A 27161-nucleotide genomic window follows, 5' to 3' on the forward strand; every position below is an offset into this window, starting at 1 on the left:
CAGGAAAATACAGGAAAAAGAGAAACTTCAGGCATTTCTATAAATGCATCCGAAATCTGACGAATAAGAAATGATCTAGAATGCAGTTTTTCTTGGCAGTTATAATACAAAACATTGCAGTGCTCGAGTTGAGAATTGGCTTCTTTGTATTTGTATTGAGATAATTACGTAACTAACAAAGGTAACGGGATTTTTATTGTCCAGCAAACCCTATTTATATTGTGACTACATTTCATGTATAACATGGGAAAAAATGCAAAGGAATGTCCCTTTAAATTGAGCAGAGAACCATACGGATTCTGGAACTCTTCCGACTTAAATGACCAAGATCATTCGTGATCCCAGATAAATATCTTTAAATATTTATCGTGCAATGCTACTGACCGACTATGTCCTGCCCTTAATTAATCCTTATAGGCTACATATTGTATGACATCACTGTTTCTGCAGGTCCGGACCACTGGCACAGTACTCCGACCCAGTATAATAACCCTTCACAATTAACAAGACTGTAGAATTTCATAACCATGAACACAATGGATGCATCAGTTTAATGATGTCGGTAACCTGATCCATTTCTCAAATAGCAAAACTATTAACTCTTTCAGTGCACAGTGGGGGTCTGCGGAAACCTGCAAAGTTATCGAAATCTGAATTTGAGGGTCCAGGAGACCGTGTAGAGCAGTTTTTTTCCTTTTTGAAATTTTTATACATTGCATGTGACATTATTAAGGTTTTAGCAACTGCGTCACCCAGCCGAGCGTAACATTTGCTGATATTAACCTTCATGCAAGCCAGTAAACTCAGGGATAGGCAACCTTCTGCACTCCAGATGTTGTGGACTACATCCCCCATAATGCTCTTACACCCAGCATGCTGACAAAGCATCATGGGAGGTGTAGTCCAATACATCCGGAGTGCCGATGGTAGCCTATCCCTGCAGTAGCTAATTCTCCACGCTAGCCATCATGTACTATAAAGTGTTAACAAATAAAACATTCCTACTGAAAGCTAATGGAGGAGTAAACCGATACGGTTACTCTGCCGCATATTAAAGATTTATAAGGGACAGCAAAAAAAAGAAAAATCAAAATTCCTTTCTGGCAGATGAGGGTTTGTGGAGATATAATGCATTATGTAGCTTCTAGGGGGAGAGGGGGATTTATTTTAACCTTTAATACCGCTGTGCTATATTACAGATAATTAATGGAAATTATGGATTATTAAATACTTTATTTCAAAAAATTTTCTTTTCATTTTCTACGCCTGAATGTCTGCTCAGACACAAGGTAATCGATGTTCTGTAAAACGTACTAATAATGTTGGTTTTTTTTTTCTTTGCTTCATAAAAAGCAAAACATCCGAAATAATGTTTTAAATAATTTATATATATATATATATATATTTTTTTTTCTAAAATAACATATTCCGTAGCACAGTACAGTGGGTGTGTTTTTGGCAGCCGCACGCTGAGTACCACGTTAGGCATATTTGTACAAATTTGGTTAATTCTGAATAAAGGTATGGCCGATCCCCAATTCTGAAAAAAAACTGCCCAAGTCTACACTAGATGACTGCGTAAGACAGATAAAATGTAACACTTATATATACTCTGATAATGTCTGCAGGAATTCTTATAATTCGTACAGACTGTCAAAGTAGAATTTTAGGATTACAATTCCATCTTCCAGAAGCAATAAGGAGTCATATTTTCCGTTGGACTAAAGAGTAGGATGCAAATCAAACAACTAAAGGCCATATGTAGTCATTTAACCCAAATGAAGATCATCTTATCTACTCGTAGCCATTAATGTTCTGCAAACTGAGACGGCATTCATTGTGTCCGTGTCAATAATTAGGAGACTTTCTGTCTGCTGTCTGACATGTCAAACAATGCTACATCTGCCAATAGGGTGTAACTGGCTCCCTGGGCCACTTAAGTCATCTTGAGGTCCCAGCGTATCGTTCGAAAACCTTATTCATCTTTCAAAAGTGGAATGAGTTTGTAGAAAGTGAAATCCTAACAAGGAATTCTTATCAGCATCAAAAAACAGTAAATAACCTCAAAACAATCTTCCCCCTCCTTCAACCCCTATCCTCCCCGAAATTCCTATTGATATTCCACCATGGAGAAGCTAGTTATTACCATAACATCATATTCCTCTAATGCCAGTACAAAGGCCAAGCAGTTAATATGGCATAATTTACTGAGTTTAAAGGGATGATATCGCCTAAAAATAAAAGGTCCCTGTTTTAGGATTTTCAATATAATATTTTTATTATTGTTATTATCTTTGTAGCTGAGGTTTATAGCCAGGATATGGACAGAAGGCGAACCTCTATATTTTATCAGATTATTCTACACTTTTTATGATACCATTTTGAGCACATCTGCTTTGTGTATATTCTATAAAACAGACCAGTAGATAAACGTGCACATCGATTGAATGTATATCAGAGTCATGGTTCTAGGACATTATTCAGACAGGAAACCGAATCGTTATGGATACATGCCAGCAAATTCAACCGCATCAAAGAGTTTCAAAATCTAAGATGATATATTTATTTTTTATAGAGCAGCAGATTCCAAGTAAATTCATTCAAGCATCTGTTGTTTGGTGGGGTAATATACCCCAAATTAGAACGGGTTCTATACATATTTTGGTGATACTGTTCAGATAACTATGAAAATGGTTGAAAGATGGACCTGTATTTGTTTAATTCCCTGAAGAGGGAGACCCCTAGAAGATGATAATTAGTTATTTTGTGAGATGTTTAAAGGTGCTATCTCGTTCCTAGCTCGGGACACCAGTACAGAGCTACCAAGGCATTGTGAGATGTTGCGTTAGCATAGACCCCTACAAAGTTCTGAAGGGAACAGCCTTCAAGATCTCATTACAATAAATGTATCTCTTGATTTGAAACTTCAAGATAACCGAAAGATAGAATAGTAACCTATGCACAGGGACACGCTCAAAGGGTTAAATATCTATTATATTGGTGCAATACCTAGTTGCATAAATTAAATGGCTCTTATCTATGAAGATGTGTGACGTGTTCGCCCAAATTTTCAAAAACATTTTCTTGTTCTTTAAATGGTCAACAGCAAGGATCTAGCTAAGAGAGCACTTAAATAAAGCATTGTAAATTACCCAAATTATTTCATAATCAATACAATAAAGATGTTTTCTACACACTGAAATATTTTGAGGATTTCACCTCCTCTTACAAGGAACGGTGTGCTTTCCAGTGCTAGAAACCCAAGGAGGCACGATAGCAACAAATAGACTGTTACCTTGTTATCTCTGGTAAGCAAGCCTTCATCACATCCATCACAATATCCCATCTTGATGAAGGCAAGGTTACCCAAGAGGGGGTTGTGAGGTGGTCATTCTTCATTAGATTGAGCACCTTGGATATTCATTTTTATCAGTTGTGTTGGATTTATTGAGCTCCCTTTTGAACCCTTAGATCTAATCTTAAGAAACCCATCTATATCTGCTGTGACCATCTGAGATATGCAGGAAGTTGTCCTGTTCAGCTGTCAAGCTAAGTCAATGCTGAAGTCATTGAGGTGACAAGAAGCCAGTGCAGTGAGCAATCTGGTGAACCGTGCATTTGTTGAGTTCTTCCAGCACGTGTATAAAAACCAATAAACATCTTTCTGGAGGTCAAATCAATAAGGTGCTACTAGGCTGTGGACGTGGTAACTATCCTGAAGAAGGATCGTTTTTGTTTGGCTTGAGGGTTCTAGAACAGGTTCTAGAACAGGTATGGCAAGTCAAATTTATAGTAATGGGTGACATGTCTTCTCTATGTTCTCCAGAGGAAGGGCACTTAGACCGCATTGTCTTGCACACTAAAAGGCTGTGGATATTTTAACTCTGCATCATTGCAGCTAGTTATACAATGATACACTAAATCAAAAGTTAAGATGTTGGTGTGTGAGGCTCCTGCTTAGAAAGGAGAAGACGTGAGTGCCATACCACCTTTAGATGGTCAACATGGAACCTTACGTTACAGTAAAATACAGCCAAGTCACATTGACACGGATGTGATTAACAGACCACAATCTCCCTCAGGCCCATTAGCCAGTGTTTGTTTAGTCATATGAAATCCTAATTTAGCTCTTTCTATTTGTGTCTGTAAATAGCACAAAACCACACCAGGCTCTGGGAGTATAGAGAGATCGAGAGGGAATAAAGCACCCAACGGGTGTCTCCAGCTACTCACAGCTAGAGGATATTTTAGAAATCTCATCCGTTCTGGGAGGATGGGATGTTTCAGTATTTATCCTCTTATGTTTATTCAGTAAACAGGAAGCTAACACAAAGTTGCTAAAAATGCAGGTCAAATTATTCCGATTGAAACTTTGTTTTTTGTTTTTTTTTCCCATTATATTTATATAGTTGTCAGCTCATCTAACTTTACTGTTTAACAAATAAGCCGCTTTGAGTACCAGGCGGTATTTACTTTATCCTTTTCAGGAAAAAAATTAAAAATAAAATACAACAGAAATGCAGTCGAGAACAGAAATGAAGAAATGTTTGGATAACGAGAATAGACTGGAAGACAGTAGGGATTACCCATATCCTAACACGGGAGAAGCAGAGTTATGTAGAAATGTAGCCCCAGCCCCAGAGCAGCACCGCCAGGTCTTTGAATGCCTCACCAAGGCCTCGTCAACTTGACTTCTACCTAAATAATGGAGACCAGGAACCTCATCTGTATTTAAGAAGATATTTCCACACATCCAGACCCTGTGAGTGGTCCTTAAGACCTGTAGCCCTACACACAACTATTTCCCTCCAAGGGCCTCCGTACTGTACTATATAGTGATACTGAGAGCAAGTTGACACTTAAGACTTCCCATTATTCCCTCTGTTTTGGACCACAACAGGGCCCCGCCATTTTGATTTGAAAGTGGCTCACATGACATTTAAAGGGAACAAAAGAAGTCAGCTTAGAAAAGTGCATAGTCATACTCAGTACTGGTTTATGCTACAGCGTGTATCTGAGAAGAGGTTAACCAGAGTAAATCCCTTTGACCTTAAAGGTACGAGGACTGCGTAAGGCAGCGGATGGAGTATGCCTAGGGATAATGCAAGGAAAGGCTAATAACCATGCGGATGTAAACACATACTACAGTGAAACGAATAAGACTGTCTTGTATTGGATTGCACATACTCTGGTACAGGAGAGTGTGCCATGAACTTCCATCCAGGTACCAACAGCCTGGTTCTCCTCCCCGTGGTTTACACTGCCGATGCGCAGAATGATGGGTCGCTATGTTTGCAGATCCAAGGCTCGGCCATGGGGCTCCCTGCGTATATCGGCAGCCTGCTGCATTTTGCAGCCTGTGCAGCTATCCCTGGGAAAAAGAAAAGTGCGGAGCCAAGGGACCCATTCATAAATAGTCCCGTATTTTTATTTATTTTTTTCCTTCTGGGCTCCTTGGTGAGCCTTGGTCCTCGGCCTTTTGCATGTGAAGCCAGAAGCGGATTTAAACAGGAAATATTCCTTTTTATATTGTTGTAATAAGAAATTCCAAGGGATCTAAAAGTATGTACCACTCACATTAGACTTTTCCTGTATACATTGCCCAGTTTTTGTTTAGGGTCCGCTGCCTGTTGCTCTGCTTGCCTATAAAGGTCTCTCAGTTCTTTAATTTCCTGCAGGACCTTTCGGGCCTGCCTCCAGTTCGAAGAGGCCTCTCCCAGTAGCCTCTCTGCCTCTTGGAGCGCATTTTCAGATTTTTCTGAGTCCACTTTGCAAGGTTCCTTTCCCTTTTTTTTCCCTTCCCCACAGTCTTTTACCTCTGTGAGAAGTTCCTGAGTTTTTTCAATCTTCTGCCCAATCAGTTCTTGTATACAAGAAAGTTTTTCTGCCTCAGGAGTCTTTTTGGGGGTTGGCCGTTGGACTGAAGAGTCTGAGCGTGACAAGATCTCTTCCATGGAGGCACATTTGTTTTTTTCAGAATAAGATAGCTTTTTGGGGACCTGAGGTGTATAAGTTGTGCCCTTTCCAAAGGAATCACGGTGTACCCCAGTCTTTTCCCAAATAGCGTGTTCTCTCCCATGCAGATTTTCCACCTTTCTCCTTTCTGAGCTCTTAAGATTCTCAGAATCTGATCGGCGTCGATTCGAGGCTAACTGGGCCACAGACTTGTCCAGATCAACCCTGAAACTCTGGTCACAGCTCCCTTGATCCTCAGGGGACACATCTTCTTCCTGGATAAGGTCTAGAGTAAGCATTCCATCGGACGTTGAGGTAGATGCCTGCAGAGGGTTGACATACATGTTAGCCAAGCTAGTAGACCAGCTACAATTATTAAAATATACTGAATACCATATGTTAAAGCAAATACATTTTTCCGTTTTTGTTTTTTTGGCATATAGAAATTTTAAGTGCCTTATTTCCGCGTTATCTATCTCTGGCCGCCATCATGCAGAGTTATGAGATCAGTCATACTGTAGTTAATTTATTTTAATGGACTCATCTAGGACTGAAGAATGATCATCTTCATAGCTGAACTTACACCCTAGGGGTGCTACCATTCATTATTTGTGAAATGATCTCATCCAATCTCTATTTTGGGAATAAATATGGCCAGACCTTCTCCAGCCTCATGTTATGTGTTTGGTAAACACACTCTGTAGGTCACAGTAGACAAACTCTAAGGTTTACGGGTCACTCTAGGGGTCAATGGTCAGAGTAGGTCTAACGAGCAGCAGCACCTGTTCCATGGGAGGGAAGTTATTTCTAAACACCTTTCCTTTCTTCTAAATCCTTGTCTAAAATACACACATTTTATATCTAATTATTAATTCAGTATAGACTAGCCATTACCCATAGACTACCCATTACCAAGAAATCTATTCCTGTGTGCTTAGTCCACATGCTAAAACGTGATATAATATGGAAAACATTTGAATATTTTATGGATATGATGAATCGCTTTCTATTTGATTAATAAATGAATACAAATGCTACATGCAAAATGGTTGGTAATTATTGGTGTGTTCATTTTTACATTTAATTAAACACATTGTGTAACTGCAGAGTGATTGAAAATAAACTAATGTAATCGATATTAGAATTCCTTCCCAGCAATAAATGGATTCCCTGATTTATGGAGCACTCTGTGACTTGCTGACTATACTTACTACTGCCATAAGATGACCTCGAGTAGGTGGGCGCCTGGAGTGTTGAATTTTTGCTCGGTCGCGGGTCGGATGGGCCAGGTAACTGACTTCTTCCACTGTAACCTGTACGATATGAATAGCGAAGGCATTAATTATATCTCTTACATATTGACATTCAAATGGAGAGCAAAGGCTCATGACAAGTCAGCCCCTTATAACATTACAATGGGACTCCATAAAGGGCAATGTTGTCTCCCACACGTGAGAATAGTCTTTATAAAAATATGCCTAACCTTGTATAACTCTAATACACATCACATTTTACTGAAACATGGACAAAGTTCCTATAAAGAAACACTAAGTGCTAGAACAGTCTGTTTCTTGCATTGGTCAATGCAATCACACAACATCTGGCAGGTTCCTTCATAGCACTCACTAGCTGCCAATCACACATCTGGCAGGTTCCTTCATAGCATTCACCAAGTACCAATCACACATCTTACAGGTTCCTTCATAGCATTCACCAAGTGCCAATCACACATCTTACAGGTTCCTTCATAGCATTCGCCAAGTGCCAATAACACATCTTACAGGTTCCTTCATAGCATTCACCAAGTGCCAATCACACATCTGACAGGTTCCTTCATAGCACTCACTAGCTGCCAATCACACATCTGGCAGGTTCCTTCATAGCATTCACCAAGTACAAATCACACATCTTACAGGTTCCTTCATAGCATTCACCAAGTACCAATCACACATCTTGCAGGTTCCTTCATAGCATTCACCAAGTGTCAATCACACAGCATCTGGCAGGTTCCTTCTTAGCATTCACCAGCTGTAAATCCCACATCTGGCAGGTTCCTTCATAGCATTCACCAGCTGCCAATCACACAACATCTGGCAGGTTGCTTCATAGCATTCACCAACTGCTAATCAAACCACCTCAGGTAGATTCTATCATAGTATCAGTTCACTTCTGATCATCTAACTAAACTGGATTTCAGTGAATATTATTTTTATTGCTGACCTTGACTAATCTCTTACCCTCTGCAAAGTGCCCTTGACGTGGGCCGTATATAATCAATGACCATATGCCAACCAATCCTCTGCTCTGCAAACTGACTGACTGCATCCGCAAATATGTTCAATGGTTTCTATTAACCATTATTTAAACTTATTGATTCCGATTTTATAACAATTTATAATTTCTACAACATATTTAGCGATAGTTAATTGAAATCACTGACTGTATTTATTGTTGGGATTTAAGGCACGTGGGTTCTCTCTCCTTACAACAGTTTTGATAGGAGCAGCCCTTGGCAAGCAACCCAAATGCAGTCTTTGTATCTGCTTACCTCATCTAAGATGCGGTTTTTGGCTCGAGTGATCGCAGAATTCAGGGCGTTGATCCAAGATTCCTTCTCCTCAGGGCTGACTGCGAGAAAAATCAGATTCGGGGCCTAAGGAATGAAAGGAAACAAGTAATTCATGTTAAATAGTACTTGACCAAGTATCTGAGTTCATGCAGGAGAGATCACTGCCAGGAATCCACGTATGTTTCTCCCTAATTGGTAATCCAGATGTTCACCCCTTGCTTACTGAATCTGGAGGGCATCAGGTGCACCTGACTAATGAGGCCCAAAGGAGGCCGAAACGTTGGGCTTGGGCTGCTGTATCTTTGAAGAGGAGGATTTCCTGCACTGTGGTCACTGGAGACCCTCTCTGTGGGATCGGTCTGATATGAAAATAGTATTAAAGGGACACTATAGTCACCTGAACAACTTTAGCTTAATGAAGAAGTTTTGTTGTATAGGACATGCCCCTGCAGCCTCACTGCTCAATCCTCTGCCATTTAGGAGTTAAATCCCTTTGTTAATGAACCCTAGTCACACCTCCCTGCATGTGACTTGCACAGCCTTCCATAAACACTTCCTGTAAAGAGAGCCCTATTTAGGCTTTCTTTATTGCAAGTTCTGTTTAATTAAGATTTTCTTGTCCCCTGCTATGTTAATAGCTTGCTAGACCCTGCAAGAGCCTCCTGTATGTGATTAAAGTTCAATTTAGAGATTGAGATACAATTATTTAAGGTAAATTACATCTGTTTGAAAGTGAACCCGTTTTTTTTCATGCAGGCTCTGTCAATCATAGCCAGGAGAGGTGTGGCTAGGGCTGCATAAACAGAAACAAAGTGATTTAACTCCTAAATGACAGTGAATTGAGCAGTGAAATTGCAGGGGAATGATCTACACACTAAAACTGCTTTATTTAGCTAAAGTAATTTATGGGACTATAGTGTTCCTTTAATGGTTAGACTAATGGCTTTGACCCTGTGTATTACACTCCGTTTTTGGTTTACCAGCTGAGAGTCCTGCACCATACATGAGGCAATCCTGTTATTAAACCCACCTGTCCTATGTGGAAATGGAGGGTTTAGAACATGACAATTAATGTCATATTGTGCCTGTCTCGTCTGGTGGACACGCAGATCCATTTATGCCAATTTATAACCAAGATTTATGGCAAACGCGGGAGATTAATCTCCGTAGCTGAATCACTCGAATGAGACCTATGGCCTTCCTGCTGCCAATACACAATGATAATCTAATGTAATTTCTAGCTCTTCAGACATCACTAATTATACACAAGAGTGCACGGATACCTTGCACATTGTATATTTACCTTTGGTAACAACATTATAATAATAATAATATATTCTTATTTACAGAAGTCCTTCACATGTCCATTTCTAGTGAGTAGATTAACCCCTTAAGCACACATGACATGTGTGACATGTCATGATTCCCTTTTATTCCAGAAGTTTGGTCCTTAAGGGGTTAAATCTAGTAGTGGATGAGCCTTTTAAATTGATATTGTCCCTTTGAAGGAAGACCTGTCATAATTCTGTATTCACTGGTCTCCATCCACCAGCAGTAACAGCTGGCCATGCAGCCTGATATATTGACCCCAGTGTGCCTCGGTCTCCTGGAAGCTTTAAGACAGTTGATCATATTTTGTGATTTTTGGGATTGTCATAGCTCCATTCAGCTCATCTTCAGAGATAACAATATAACTCAAGAAACTAGTCCAAGCCCCAACTTTGTATCAAAGTCATGAAAGCATTCCACTAAATACACTTTACTACATCAAAAGAAAAGTCTACGTAATGCTATACATAAACCTGGGAAAATGAGTCAATATAACTATAAAAACTAAACAATACAAAACACCACGCCCAATTAATCATCTGTTTTGGAGCTTTCAAGCCTCACCTGGTTTTTCATAATTATAATGCCATCTACATAATTTCATTGAATTTTTCAAATGTGCTCCGTTTTAAGTGATTGCTGTGAATATGTAGGGATTACATTTACTTTATGGGCTTGTCTTCCTGGTAGCCCTATCCTGATCGAGCTATGTCTTGCCAAACCCTTACCGTGTTCCCCGGCTGCTTGGACCTTACAAGTGAGAACCGGCTGTGGTTCTTTTTCGACCGACTTCTAGATTTTCGTAATTCCTCACATTTCTCATAGTCGCTGAGGTCAAACGTTTCTTGCATCTTTTTTTCATCTTTCATCTGCAAAAACCGAAACAGAGGCAGATTTTAAGCCATGGACGACAAGGTTTTGTAGTATGCGCAATTTTCAATTGTGTTTTTGCAATTCTTTGGCAATAGGTAGTTTTATCTAGGTTCTAACTTTTTCATAAATCCATTTTAGAGTTCTAAAATAGACTAGTATTTATACAGTATATCACTAAGTATGTTTAAGTTGTTTACACTGATTAGAGGGGACATTACATTTTCTCTCCAATTAATCTATCTCCCCTGAACAACTAGTGATGATTCGACCGCTCTATAATGGAAGATTAGAACTGGGATACATCATAAAACGTAATTAACGTACACCCCACAGGCTCTGCTAAACACAAATGTAACAAACTGAGACCTACATTGCTCTCTAAAAGAAAGTAAACTCCTCGTGGGAGGGACCTAGCTTGGCTGAGACAATAGGCCTAATATTTAGTTATACCATTCAAATTTACAGTACTTAATAAAACAAATGCTTATTGGGGACAAAAAAAAAATGAATCTGCTTTAAGAGAAAGTAGACAAAGCATAGCAGTATTATTAGATCTATACCCACTAAACACAATATGTAGCATTAACTATCTAGATTTACAATAGCATTAGGGCCTTTACCTCAAACTAGCCTGAATTAAAGCACTGAAATAAGGCTACAAAATACTTCGGGTTATGCCGATTTAATTAAAAAACCAGTATAGATGTTTTACTGTGTTGCTCTGATTTAATAATTAAGATGAATTCCTGGTATTTTAATTTGGGATCTGTCTCCGTATTATTTACCATCACAATCCGTGACTGAACTTGGCCTTGAACTAATGTAAAGGTCTGCGATTTGTGTTTTATCCCTGGTAACATTCCTGCAAACAGAACCTGTGTGTGTGTGTGTGTGGTCCTAAAAAACAGTATCATACAGTGTCCGTGTGTGTGGTCCTAGCATGCTCATTGTAAAGAGATTGAATTCAAGCCCTACCTTAATTCTGTAACTCTGCACAGATCCAAAACAGCCACGTTAAATATGTGGAACTAATGAAGAATTGTAGTAAAGTATGTAGGAAATCCTGAACCCAGAGTATAGGGCGACTGAACCCAGAGTATAGGGCGACTTAATACAGGGCACAGCTGCCATCAGGGGCCGGTCACTAGGGGCACAGCTGCTATCAGGGGCCGGTCACTAGGGGCAGAGCTGCCGTCAGGGGCCGGTCACTAGGGGCAGAGCTGCCGTCAGGGGCCGGTCACTAGGGGCAGAGCTGCTATCAGGGGCCGCCGGTCACTAGGGGCAGAGCTGCCGTCAGGGGTCGGTCACTAGGGGCAGAGCTGCCATCAGGGGCCGGTCACTAGGGGCAGAGCTGCCATCAGGGGCCGGTCACTAGGGGCAGAGCTGCCATCAGGGGCCGGTCACTAGGGGCAGAGCTGCCATCAGGGGCCGGTCACTAGGGGCAGAGCTGCTATCAGGGGCCGGTCACTAGGGGCAGAGCTGCCGTCAGGGGCAGGTCACTAGGGGCAGAGCTGTTATCAGGGGCCGGTCACTAGGGGCAGAGCTGCCGTCAGGGGCAGGTCACTAGGGGCAGAGCTGCCATCAGGGGCCGGTCACTAGGGGCAGAGCTGCCATCAGGGGTCGGTCACTAGGGGCAGAGCTGCCGTCAGGGGCCGGTCACTAGGGGCAGAGCTGATATCAGGGGCCGGTCACTAGGGGCAGAGCTGCCGTCAGGTGCCGGTCACTAGGGGCAGAGCTGCCGTCAGGGGCCGGTCACTAGGGGCCTAGCTGCCGTCAGGGGCCGGTCACTAGGGGCAGAGCTGCTATCAGGGGCTGGTCACTAGGGGCAGAGCTGCCATCAGGGGCCGCCGGTCACTAGGGGCAGAGCTGCTATCAGGGGCCGGTCACTAGGGGCAGAGCTGCCGTCAGGGGCCGGTCACTAGGGGCAGAGCTGCTATCAGGGGCCGGTCACTAGGGGCAGAGCTGCTATCAGGGGCCGGTCACTAGGGGCAGAGCTGCTATCAGGGGCCGCCGGTCACTAGGGGCAGAGCTGCTATCAGGGGCCGGTCACTAGGGGCAGAGCTGCCGTCAGGGGTCGGTCACTAGGGGCAGAGCTGCCGTCAGGGGCCGGTCACTAGGGGCAGAGCTGCTATCAGGGGCCGGTCACTAGGGGCAGAGCTGCTATCAGGGGCCGGTCACTAGGGGCACAGCTGCCATCAGGGGCCGGTCACTAGGGGCAGAGCTGCTATCAGGGGCCGGTCACTAGGGGCAGAGCTGCCGTCAGGGGCCGGTCACTAGGGGCAGAGCTGCAGTCAGGGGCCGGTCACTAGGGGCAGAGCTGCCGTCAGGGGCCGGTCACTAGGGGCAGAGCTGCCGTCAGGGGCCGGTAACTAACTTTGCAGCATGTTACAATCTGTGAACTTGTTAAAATTCTCCCTTAACCCCTTAAGGACCAAACTTCTGGAATAAAAGGGAATCATGACATGTCACACATGTCATGTGTCCTTAAGGGGTTAAATACTACTCAGATCTGTGCACAGTCTGTATGGGTTAAGGGGTAGATGCCCCTGATTGCATTCTATACGCTGCATTCCCTTTAACTATCGGGTTATCCTTCTACAAGGTCAAGAGCTTACCCTGCAGCCTGCATTAGAGACTAATTCTAACCACCCACGGGACGCGCACACCAGCACCTGACATCATCGGAGTGTTTCCTAGGGCCACATACATAATTTAACGCACACATTAGAAAAGCCAGGACTAATGGCAGCTGTAAGTCTAAAGATCTGTTCTAAAAACGGCCTGTGGATTAAAGGTGCTATATTAAGACTCTCTGTGGTGCAGGCAGAAAGTTGATTTGAGCTAAAAATAAAAAAGCATTCTCTGTTTTTTGTCGTCTGCAAAGTGGCTGAGATAAGGATTTGCTTCATTTTAACCTATAATTCTGAAAAATTGGCATTCTGTCACGCAGACTACAAAGATAACTGGATAAAAAACAAACAAAAAGGTACATTCGGCAAGTCTGACTTTTAAAAACAAACCTATTCTTTGATCAGGACACAGCGAAACATCAGCTGCTACTATTAAATCAAATTAGAATGGAAATTAAAATGTGGGGATTATATATAAAAAGTATCATGTTTACCTTCACATTGGCGCCGGTTTAGTTCGCAAGCGCCATTTTCTTATGTATAAAGCCGCTGTTTTGCCCTTTTATACATTGGAGACTCTTTTTCTGCGTTTTCTCTTATTGACCCATGTTTTTCTGCCAGATAAATTCACCATAAATTCACCATTTATTACATTCACATTTGTCAGGGTTACTCCGAATTCATAAAACACTGTTTTTTGGTTAGAGTAACCCTTGCTGTGCTGGTGTCCCCCAAGTAATTATATAAATAAATTGATCTAAAACTCTCCTTACGCTACAGCGCTGAGACCAAGTTCTCCCTCAGCCCAATACTCCTATAACCCCCTTTCATTGGATCGGGAGGAAAAACAGGGAGGACGGGCTAAGGGGAGGCATGGGGACGGGGAGGATGCCTGGCACCAACATGTTATGTGTGCTGCCATCAGATGCCAATTTAGCACAGAATTAACATTAGCCACTCGGAACACTAGTTCCGGGCTGGCAAATGGCGCCACTATGACGCTGTGGAGCTGTAAGAGTTAAACTTTGCATGTGTAGTGTTTCAAGGCAATACACTGCACATACAGACCATCACCACTTCAAGTCAATGATTTAAACAGAAAGTAAGAATGTAAACGCTCATTACCCATTTTAGAAAGTGGAGGAAAAATTAGCTTGAAAGATAAGGTGCATTTATACAACAAAAATGGAACTGGTGAAGAAAAGGATTGTGGCAGACCCGGCATCAGTCCCTGGGGTTGCCCGAACCCATTTTGAGTTCTTGCGAACAGATCTGTAATCCTCTTGATTGAGAACCGAACTGAACTTGTGTGGTCCCCACCTGTAATTGACTTAGAACACCGACCACCGCTGGCTGTTAACTGCAATTAAGGAGTACTTGAGTGCTTTCCTGGGTGACCGCCGTTCGTATAACCAAACGCATGTTGTTCAGTGTGCGGCCATTTTGTCTCCCGAATGCAGGCAGCGGTACTTGGTCGTCGAGTGTGTGGAACTAATTTCGGCTACATATTCTCGTGAACACCGGTGAAGATGGTACTGCTACCTGTAAACTTTCCCAAACAACTACACAAACCATGTTAGGGAGATATGATCTACCAACTTGGGGGAGCATTCGCTAGCTAGGAGCCAGGGGGAGCGTTCATCTGTGTTCGTGCAGGAACTCCAGCAGCAAGAACGGCTACAGCCCTGGATTCTCTGGAACTCTTTTGGGGCATCGCCTCGTGGCTGGCCGGCTGGTGAAATCTTCTCCTGAATAGCGATCTCGTTTCCCCAAACGAATCTGAGCACTTTTCGGATATGTTGTGCGTTCAGATTCCGGCTATTCAGGGATATAAGAATTGTGGGGTTCCTCTACTGTTTTAATATGCTTTTGGGGTGTTTTATAAAAAAGTATATATTTCATGAAACTGTGAGATAATTGAGTTATCTAAAATTCCCAGCAATTGGCTCTCAGACCCAGTGCATCTTGGGAAAATTCCCTGTGAACTTGTCCTGGAGACCCCACACTATAGGGCTGTGCATAAAAGCTGCGTCAGTTGACTCCGAGAACTGTGTGTCGTGCAGTTACTGGGGGAATGGGCTATGTCTACTAACTAGCGCTTCACTTCCAGCTCCAGAGGATTACAGAGATCTTGTATTTTAGGATTGCAGCTCCGCTACAAGGATCATTCATTACGAAATATTTTGGCACCAAAAATAGGCAATAAGTAGGCAGAAACCGGAAATGCACCAGAAACCAGAAACAAAAAACCTTTTTATAAATAATCCCCTGAATTTCCAATCAATATGTATATATATATATATATATAGATAGGACTGAAAGACAGCACTTCAGTCAATCTTTCTGGGGCTGATTAAATTCCTCTCCTATTCGTTCATTTAGATTTTGTCCATAGTTTTCAAATGTTCCATACTTCCCTTTCGATCACATGCAGAGAACTGGTTTGTATTTTGTGAGTGGCGATTACCTTCGTCTGTCTGTCTGTCTATTTTGTTTGATTTGTACATCAGACTCACTTCCTTAAAATATGAAACCTAAAAATTGAGGAAATGGATCTTTTCCTCCAAAACAATTCCCCCCCCTCCCCTCCCGATTATGTGTCTGTCCAATCACAGACTCCCCAATGCAGCTCAATGAGAAGTCTTTGCAAGGCAGGTGCTCTGAGCAATTGCTGCCTCTTGAGTTTATCTCCACTGAGCTAACCAAACCAGGAGGTAACAGGACCGGACAGGAGTGACCGGACGCAGTCATACCTTCAGGGGTTAAACTGTTTTGCAAACTGGTAGTCAACGCTCGACACCACTGCTCCCCCATTGCGACTGCCCCTTTCTGTTTCCATTGAACGTACCGCGCAAGACCGCAATCATATTTCCGCCATCGGCCATTTCAAACTGACTTGGTTGCTTGCGAGCATTGATACAGGCTGGGGGCTTGTTTACAACATCTCATTCTCCGCACAGGTGGAAAAGGGAGATATAAAGCCCCCCCGAATGGAACACAGGAATAGGACAGTATAAAGGAGGAGACTAATCAGTGAGCGACCACTACACACAAACGTAATGATGAAAGTAACAAAGGGACCAATAGGTAGTAGACCACGACTGCCCGGTACGCTGGGCCCACACACTAGGACAATTACCACACTAAGACCAAGGTGAACCAGAAGGGCAAGGGTGCTACAAACCAAGGCCCCCACCAAACCCCCAGTAATATCTACAAGGGCGATACGTTTTGTTCCCACGATAGCCAGGTCGTGGAGGCACTGACAATACCCTAATAACATATGGAGATAGGTTGGGAAATGCTTGAGCAGAAGCTATAGCATACTCTCCCGGGGCCTGTCAATAATAACATGAAATGCATTTGCATTAACCCTGTGCGACCCTCTGTTTGTTTTCTGTCCCCTCCCCCCCTCCCCGCCCCAATTAAACAAAAACTCTTAAATAACGAATCTAAAAAAACCTAAATAAAAATAAATGTAAAAAAAAAGAGCGCTGACCCCGTCCTCCCAGTATCACGGAGCAAGTTACAAAACTTTAGCCTAACGATACCGGCCCCATGTAACTGTTACCTATAAAGCCATATCACCACTGTGACTTCTCTACTCACTAAGCACAGAATTCTACTATTGTACATCTATACAGATTTTAAGGCAGCTCCAACACAGGCTAACCAAGTGAACACAAATTCTATAATAATTATATAATAACCAAGTGAACACTAATTCTATAATAATTATTATATAATAACCAAGTGAACACAAATTCTATAATAATTATATAATAACCAAGTGAACACTAATTCTATAATAATTATTATATAATAACCAAGTGAACACTAATTCTATAATAATTAATTATTATATAATAACCAAGTGAACACTAATTCTATAATAATTATTATATAATAACCAAGTGAACACTAATTCTATAATAATTATTATATAATAACCAAGTGAACACTAATTCTATAATAATTATTATATAATAACCAAGTGAACACTAACTATATAATAATTATTATATAATAACCAAGTGAACACTAATTCTATTATAATTATTATATAATAACCAAGTGAACACGAATTCTATAATTATTATATAATAACCAAGTGAACACTAACTATATAATAATTATATAATAACCAACGCAACAATTATTCCATAATAATTATTATATAATAACCAAGTGAACACTAATTCTATAATAATTATTATATAATAACCAAGTGAACACTAACTGTATAATAATTATTATATAATAACCAAGTGAACACTAATTCTATAATAATTATATAATAACCAAGTGAACACTAATTCTCTAATAATTATTATATAATAATCAAGTGAACACTAATTCTCTAATAATTATTATATAATAACCAAGTGAACACTAATTCTATTATAATTATTATATAATAACCAAGGCAACACTAATTCTCTAATAATTATTATATAATAACCAAGTGAACACAAATTCTCTAATAATTATTATATAATAACCAAGTGGACACTAACTATATAATAATTATATAATAACCAACGCAACATTTATTCTATAATAATTTTATATAATAACCAAGTGAACACTAATTCTATAATAATTATTATATAATAACCAAGTGGACACTAATTCTATAATCATTATTATATAATAACCAAGTGAACACTAATAGACTATTTGACTACCGGTACCGGTTGTTTGCTTTTAGATTTAAATTGACTTTTTATACTAAATAAACAAAATGTAACAATCTGAAACTCTTATTACCACAAAACGGCGTGCTTCTGAATAATGAAACGTTGCACGCACTTCACCTCTGCTTATTACGTCTAATTTTTGTTTTTCACAATTTCAGTTTGTTTCATTTTCAACTACACACCTCATACCACTAACATGAATCCAAATATAACCATACTGATATTCTTTATAACCCTTTTTTCAATTCAATTTTGTTCACTCCACTACCAGCATAAGCACACACCTCAAACTGGAACACAAATTATCATACACCATGGCATGCTTTGTTCCTGTAACTTATCTGCTGAGTGCTGGTGGAGAGTTCTAAAAAATAGCCCTCCTACCCCCACCTCACAAAATTATAAAGTATCCCGTTCACTATATGCCCAAACAAAAATGATGTCCAAATTCCTATTCCTTATGTTACTTGCACTAGCAAATTATGTGAAGTCTAACCCTGGTCCCCCAGCTAATTCTAGTCCTAATCTCCCCACTAAAAAAGGCCTCTCTTTTGTGCACTGCAACATCCGTAGTTTACTCCCTAAACTGGATGCACTGCTAGCCTGGTGTTCCCATTACAAACCAAAAATCATTGTGCTCTCAGAATCTTGGTTAACGACTAAAATACCAGACACCGCCATTGCAATACAGGGGTATTCATGTTTTAGAAATGACAGAGCAAAGAGAGGAGGAGGCATTGCTTTTTATGTTGACAATTCCATAAAGTTTACCCCTTTACAAAACCTTAGTCCTCCTGCCACCTTTGATTTCCTCTCTGGCACAATTGAGATCCTGTGCAGTAAATCAATCATTGTTGCAGGAATCTACCGCCCACCTAGCTCCCCTGTGCATTCCCTTTCTGACATAGCCCATCTCCTTAGTGAAACCATTGCTCAAAACCCTAAAAGTGAATTGTTGGTCTTTGGAGATTTTAATATGTCTGTCTGTCTGTGTCATGGTGTGTCTGTCTGTGTCATGGTGTCTGTCTGTATGGTGTGTGTGTGTGTCTGTCTGTCTGTGTCATGGTGTGTGTGTGTGTCTGTCTGTGTCATGGTGTGTATGTCCGTCATGGTGTGTGTGTCTGGGTCATGGGGTGTGTGTCTGTCTGTGTCATGGTGTGTGTCATGGTATATGTGTGTCTGTCTGTGTCATGGTGTCTGTCTGTATGGTGTGTGTGTGTGTTTGTCTGTCATGGTGTGTGTGTGTGTCTGTCTGTCTATCATGGTGTGTGTGTGTGTGTCTCTGTCTGTCATGGTGTGTCTGTCCATCATGGTGTGTGTGTCTGTGTCATGGTGTGTGTGTTTCTGTCATGGGGTGTGTGTCTGTCTGTGTCATGGTGTGTGTGTCATGGTATATGTGTGTGTGTCTGTCTGTGTCATGGTGTGTGTGTGTGTGGGTCTGTCTGTGTCATGGTCTGTCATGGTGTGTGTCTGTCATGGGGTGTGTATCTGTCATGGTATATGTGTGTTTCTGTGTCTGTCATGGTGTATATGTGTGTTTAAAAATAGTGTTTTTGCTCACCTTTTTTCCCCACGCAGCGAGCTGGTCTCCCCTCGACTGGCCCTGCCTCTATGGCTGAGATCATCAAGCTTGATGATCTCAGCCAATCCAATGCTTTGCCATTGGATTGGCTGCAAAACGTTACACCAATCAGCCTCTCCTCATAGAGATGCATTGAATCAATGTATCTCTATGGGGAACGTTCAGCACCTACAGAGTGTGGAGGCCCTGAATGTAGGTGCACTGACACAGGAAGCACCTCTAGTGACCGTCTGAGTGACTGTCACTAGCGGTGTCACTTTGAAGCAATGTAAACACTGCCTTTTCTCTGAAAAGTCAGTGTTTACGTTGAAAAGCCTGTAGGGACATGCATATATATATTACTCAATCATCTGTCATGGCAAGACATAGCCTTACATGTTACACACGACAATATATGGCGCAGTGACTTATGGGGCTGGCATACATTTTTTATCCAGGGCTGCTTTGTATCCCCAGTCCGGCCCTGGCAAAGGTCCAATATAGACAAGTTCATTTTTAGACCTGTACCTGTTAGTGTCATTGAAAAACATCTTAATAATCTAAAAATGAAAAACTAGTCCGGACCTGACCAAATCCCAGCAATGCTGTTGAAGCTCAGTGCGCCGGCAATTGCTAAACCCGTCGCAACTCTAATTAATGAATCCTTGGTGTCTGGATACTTACCCAAACTTTGGAAGACTGCGAGAGTAGTGCCTATCCATAAAAGTGGTGACACTACTTTGGTTTCTAACTATCGCCCTATATTGCTCCCGGTATTGTCACAAATCTTAGAAAAATGTGTCCATACGCAACTATGTGAGTATTACCAACAATCAAACTATCTGACCCCTGATCAATCGGGCTTTCACCAGAATCACTCCACTACAACTGCCCTCTTAAAAGTTTGCAATGACATCCAAACTGGCATGGAACAAGGAGACCTAACTGGAGCTATTTTCCTTGATTTTGCTAAGGCCTTTGACACAGTAGACCACGACATTCTACTGCACAAACTCAAAAACTCAGGTATTGGTGATCATTTGCTAAACTGGTTTCGATCGTATGTATCGGATCGCTCGCAATATGTGTCCATTTCTGACAGCGACTCCCTCCCTTTCCCAGTCACGTGTGGTGTTCCCCAAGGTTCCATTCTCGGCCCCCTACTATTTTCATTATAAATGATCTGCCTAATGTCTGCAAATCCTCAAATGTACACATGTACGCAGATGACACGGTAATCTATGCGAGCAATTCCGATCTACCGCAGCTTGAGGCTGTGCTCCAAGACCAGTTTACAGAGGTAGAAAAGTGGATCGCAAAAAACAAACTGTTTCTGAACGCTGACAAAACTGTCACAATGATCTTTGGAACAGTACCTAAATTACACAAATTACACAATTCCCACCTATCCATCAAAACAATTTCAAATGGCACACTGACCGCAGTCCACACTTTCAAATACTTGGGTATGATGTTAGACCCCAATCTATCTTTTGGCCTGCACATAGAAAAGCTTGCATCTAAACTTTATCCAAAACTAGGTGCCCTGTACAGAAACAAATCCTGCCTAAGCCCTTCAGTAAAGGAAAAGATTGTACTGCAAATGCTGATGCCAATCATTGATTATGGGGATGTAGTATATGCACCTACATCGCAATCCCACCTTAATAAACTCAATACATTGTATAACTAATTCTGCCGATTTGTGCTACAATGTAGTTACATGACCCACCATTGTGACATGCTAAAAGAACTAAACTGGCTGTCGCTGGAATCCAGACGTACCCTTCATCTTTCCAGCCTTGTGTTTAAGAGCTTTTCTGGGAAATTCCCACCCTACCTGAGCAGAATGCTCTCCCCGGCTGTTCCCATCTCCTATAACCTCCGATCCAGTACCAGCACTTTACTTAGTCTACCTCAACACAAAAAGAAAGCAGCCCGATCCTCCTTCTCCTACAGAGCGCCGCAATTATGGAACGACCTCCCGCACAATTTAAAATCTTCCCCAAGCCTAAAGTCCTTCAAGAGATCCCTCTCTACATACCTCAAAACAGAATGCACGTGTCATGGCTGATTATATATTTCCTACCTGTTCTATGTTACATTCTGTATATATTGTGTATTAATATTATGTATTTTATTGTACACTAACTAACAATGCAATGATTTGTGGACCCAGGACATACTTGAAAACGAGAGAAATCTCAATGTATCTTTCCTGGTAAAATATTTTATAAATAAATAAATAAATGTACGATGGAAAGATATCCTTCAGCTGTTTGTACCAATGTATCCCAGCCTGCTCAATGTATCTTTCATATTATTATTTTATTATTTATATAGCGCCAACAAATTCCGTAGCGCTAATCTCAATGTATCCCAGCCTGCTCTGTATTAAATGGATTGTTACCCCATTATTTGCACTATTTTTGTTGCTTCAATCAGTATTGTGCCCAATCTGGCTTCACACGGGAAGGAAATCGTTAATTGTATTGTGCTGCCTCAGATTAATGCCCAATGTGGCATATTTATTTATTATTATTTTTACAATCAGACGGTGCTGGTTAAATGTTTTGCATTTTACACTTTTGCCCTAATTTACTTGGGTTTGATTTTGGTTTTGTTTGTTACACATCATTGAGAGTTTTATTGCAGTGGAGCTCTGTGATACACTCATACACACTGCACATTATTGTGAGTTTTATTGTTGTGGAGCTCTGTGATACACTCACTGCACATTACTGGGAGTTTTATTTCTGTGGAGCTCTGTAATACTCACACTGCACATTACTGTGAGTTTTATTGCTGTGGAGCTCTGTAATACTCACACTGCACATTACTGTGAGTTTTTGTTTTGTTTTTTTTGTCATTCTTTCTTTTATTGAGGCACATGTTAAATGGGATACAGAATAGAATGAAGGGAATGCACATTCTTCATACAGTTAGGGATCATGCTAACATAATGCAACCTCTCCTATGAGTGTCTGCCTCCTTTTATATTATTGTAACGTTCTAGAATATTACCAACAAGTTTAGCGTACTAACAGTAAAGTAGTTAAAAGTAAAGTAGTTAAACACAAACGATTCATCAGGTGGGTTATAGCATTTAAGTAACATGAGAAGCAATGCACGTTTTTTATATAAGTGTGGCCGGACCGTCGCTATCAGTCAAGTGGGCGTTATTTGTATGGCCTAGCTTGTTGGGCGAGCTTTGCATATGGTAGAGCTAGTCGCTCTTAAGGTTACAGGAGTGTGGTTTGTATGTAGTATGCCATACTTAAGAGTATTATAGTAGCGTAGAGTATGATACGGTAGAGTAGGGTACAGCACTGCCTATGGGCTTGGTACAGTATAGAAAACAAAAGTAAAAATGTACCGGCATTGTATTACCGTGGTGGCTGGAAATCAGGTGTATGGCTCGTTGGGGGCCTATGTGTCTGAGTGCGAGTAGTTAGGCTCGTGTTGTTCCCCTAACCATGGGGGAAGCAGGGAGGGGGGGGGGGGGGGAGGGAGGTAAAACCCCACTCTTGTGGTTCCTGGTTCATGACCACCCTGGTTTTAGGCTGGCCTAGGTAAGCAGATCAGATTGAAGTAATAACTCTTAACAGTAGTATTGGGGCTAAAGTAGTGTGGATGTGGCCCTTGGTTGTGTGTGTGGGCCTTGACTGGCAGTCTTTCAAGTCCCATTTCGTGGTTCCTGTTGGCGTCTCGGGGTGAAGGGGACTACAGTCGCCGGGTCCCAAGTGTGGCTGCTTGCTAGGTCGTCAGGCGGTGCGGATAGTCCCAGTTTCCTGAATAGAGTTGGAGCTTCTTCTGTTGAAGATAAGGTGTGTGCGGTCCCGTTGTGGAGCACTCTGAGTAGTCTTGTTGATGTCCATTGGTACACTATTCCGGCGTTTCTGAGTCGGCTTGTCACTGGAGTCATTGAGCGCCTCCACTGTAGGGTGTGCCGTGATAAATCTTGGAAAAATGACAGGTCCGAGCCCTCGAACCGGTAGGGTGTGCGGTCTCGTAGTGCCGCTAGGAGTGTCCGCTTGTCTTGAGCGGATGTGCAGTGGATAAGGATGTCGCTGACAGCCTGAGATGGGGCCCTGGATGATTTCGGTAGGCGGAATATATTGTCGATTGTTACTTTTTTGGCTTGTGTCGATGATACTAGTGAAGTCACCAGGCGCCTCAGATAGTGGGGCAATTCCTCCTTTGAGATGGTCTCGGGCACCCCCCTGATCTTCAGGTTGTTTTGTCTGGAGCGATCATCCAGCATAGTAAGCTGTAAGGAAAGTGTTTGTTGGGCTTTCTGCACTTCTTGGAGCGTTTCACCCATAGTGGACACTGTTTGTTTTACATCTATGATGTCGTCTTCTGTGGCGCGGACCCTGTCTGTCACCATCTGCAGATCTGTTTGTATCCCAGCTATATCTGCTGCCCAGGTCTGTCTGAAGTCCGCTAGTAATGCCTTAATGTCTTGCTTGGTGGCTAAATTGGAGAAGTCAGGGTAAAGTGGGGCTGCTTGTTCACAGCTCTGTCGTTCAGATTGGGGCTGTGTTTCCTCCTGTGTGGGTGATTGTGTTGTATTGGTGGCTGTACCTGCTTCTGGCGTCGCCATCTTGCTTTGGGCCTGCTTCTGAAGCATGGAGCCGATGTCTCTGGAGTCTCCTGGCATCCCCTGTGGGGGTCTTTGCGACCTCCTCCCCATTTCAGGTAGGTGCCCCGGCGTGGTGGTTGTGGCTGTCTTTGTCCGTGCGTCCAGGATCTGGCTTTACTGTGAGTTTTATTGCTGTGGAGCTCTGTGATACTCACACTGCACATTACTGTGAGTTTTATTGCTGTGGAGCTCTGTGATACACTCATACACTGCACATTACTGTGAGTTTTATTACTGTGGAGCTCTGTGATACACTAATATACACTGCACATTACTGTGAGTTTTATTACTGTGGAGCTCTGTGATACACTAATATACACTGCACATTACTGTGAGTTTTATTACTGTGGAGCTCTGTGATACACTAATATACACTGCACATTACTGTGAGTTTTATTACTGTGGAGCTCTGTGATACACTAATATACACTGCACATTACTGTGAGTTTTATTGCAGTGGAGCTCTGTGATACACTAATATACACTGCATATTACTGTGAGTTTTATTGCTGTGGAGCTCTGTGATACACTAATATACACTGCACATTACTGTGAGTTTTATTACTGTGGAGCTCTGTGATACACTCATACACACTGCACATTACTGAGTTTTATTGCTGTGGAGCTCTGTGATACACTAATATACACTGCACATTACTGTGAGTTTTATTGCTGTGGAGCTCTGTGATACACTAATATACACTGCACATTACTGTGAGTTGTATTACTGTGGAGCTCTGTGATACACTCATACACACTGCACATTACTGTGAGTTTTATTGCTGTGGAGCTCTGTGATACACTAATATACACTGCACATTACTGTGAGTTTTATTGCGGTGGAGCTCTGTGATACACTAATGTACACTGCACATTACTGTGAGTTTTATTACTGTGGAGCTCTGTGATACACTAATATACACTGCACATTACTGTGAGTTTTATTACTGTGGAGCTCTGTGATACCCTCACACTGCACATTACTGTGAGCTTTATTGCTGTGGAGCTCTGTGATTTATTTTTTGATTGATGTAACATTATAGCCTCAATTTACCTCTGACCGTGATCACAGCACGCACTGAAGGTGCAATAAGGGCACAGACCTCGGCAGTGAGACCCTGAAAGTGTTTGGGGACCTGGTGCCATATTTGCCCTATGAAAACGGCAGGCTCTAGATGAATTCTGAGAGCTTGGCAGAGCGATTTCTTGGTAAAGTAGGGCAGCGCGGCGATTCCCCGGCTGAAATCCCTCATCAGTATTCAGAGCATCCGTGGCTCTCTCCATGGTGTAAACATCAGGAACAAAGCCACGTTCCTTCCCTGTCAGATACAATCACCGCGTTTCTGTGACTCATACCACAGCGACTCTGCCCAGAGTGGGTACAGTGCCCAGCAGGCACAGCATAGTATACAGACTTCCACTCCCAGAACTCTCTGCCAACTTCTCTATTACCTCCCACCCAGCAACTGCTACTTCCTTTACAACCAATGACACCCCATAACCTGAGATTACGATTGTGGGGTACCCTGTGTGTAGGATGGGGATCCTTTCATCCTGCAAGCTGACATTCACTGCTGAAAGGATCTCGATGTGCAGCAGTGGCCGATGATACCCACTGACTCGAATACATTAGACATTAATCTAACGCTCAGAGATCCACTGGTGCCACCGCTCCTAGTCAGCAGAGGTTCTGGCATGATACATTATACGGTGTTAAATCAGCCACCAAACCATAAAACAAGCTCTATAAAACTTTCCACCTGCCCCTTCTGCCGACACACATGGTGCCCTGTAAAACATGGCATCCGTGGGCATATTTAGTTTTTTTGGACGTTTTCTGGGATTAAGAACTACATTTGCCCAAACTGTGCCCACGATCACAGTCGCCACTGAGGTCAAAAGAGAAATCCACAAAAACAAATCGGCAGAAGTGGGCAAACACCCCCACTAATACCACTGACAGCCGTAGGCCAAACTAGGAATTCTGCTCTAGTTAATAGATCTTTAAAATGCCAACGTGCCCAGCTATCATACTATCAGCGCCCATTTTTAGCCCTTAAAGAGACAGCATGAAGTGGTCTACTGAGACCTTATTGTAAATAAACCGATAATAGATCCTCTGTCATCATAAAACGTACAATATATAGAATTCTAGATTGGAGAACTAGCTCAGTAATTCAAATCCCAAAACGGGAGCATTGCAGTACAAAGGTAATGTTTATTTAATGCATATTAAAAGCCTCAGGTGGGAAGCAATATTAATCAATAAATGATGGAATTTAACATTTGTAACTTTAAACACAAGTAACAAAACATGGATTCCGTTATATCGATCAGAGGGAAGTCTGGAAAGCCTGGCTTTTTAAAATGTATTGTTAATTCACTCACAATGCAGTCATGTTATTCTGGGATCGGATTATATTTTTATATAGAGCTTTTTGATTTTTGACCCTTCTGTATATTTATTAGCCTTTTTGACGTATTCACAAATGTTCTACTCCTAGTAATAAATATATAAATTCTGGATACGGACTTACTTTTTTTGCCTTCATTAAGACACAATCTATATGTTCGAGGGCGGTATGTATATTTTTTGATACTGTATATATTCCTTGAGGTTCACTTGGGATTAACCTCTAAATACCTGCCCTAGACTGCAGTAGATTTGCCGACACATTTGAATGTAATTGTTCTATTTTTATACATTGTGTGCGTTTCCTCAAACAATGTTAACACCTCACTGTCCTGTTTTCTGACGGATTTTGTTTCTTTTTTTTTTTCTCCGTTGTATAATGGGGTTAAAGGAGCAGCAGCTGTTGACATGGATATAATGGCGCAGTCTATGTAGAGAAGAGGGACTCGTAATCTGCCCTTAGGGGACGCAGAGACCCAAACAGTC

The 27161-nt window shown here is 41.8% G+C and overlaps 1 protein-coding gene across 1 annotated transcript in view; it reads right to left on the reverse strand.

The window, feature by feature from the left end:
* Positions 1–2691: 2691 nt before the first annotated feature.
* Positions 2692–27161, reverse strand: part of PLEKHO1 (pleckstrin homology domain containing O1) — a 42419-nt gene continuing 17949 nt past the window's right edge. Inside the window, exons 3-6 of the mRNA XM_063439196.1 lie at positions 10582–10722; positions 8504–8608; positions 7167–7268; positions 2692–6278 (exon numbers count right to left, since the gene is read on the reverse strand). Of these exons, the coding sequence (XP_063295266.1) occupies positions 5574–6278; positions 7167–7268; positions 8504–8608; positions 10582–10722 (1053 nt within the window). The 3' untranslated portion in view covers positions 2692–5573. The remainder of the gene's footprint in view (positions 6279–7166; positions 7269–8503; positions 8609–10581; positions 10723–27161) is intronic.

The sequence above is a fragment of the Pelobates fuscus genome, chromosome 13 (assembly GCF_036172605.1).
Source record: "Pelobates fuscus isolate aPelFus1 chromosome 13, aPelFus1.pri, whole genome shotgun sequence".
Classification (NCBI taxonomy): Eukaryota; Metazoa; Chordata; class Amphibia; order Anura; family Pelobatidae; genus Pelobates; species Pelobates fuscus.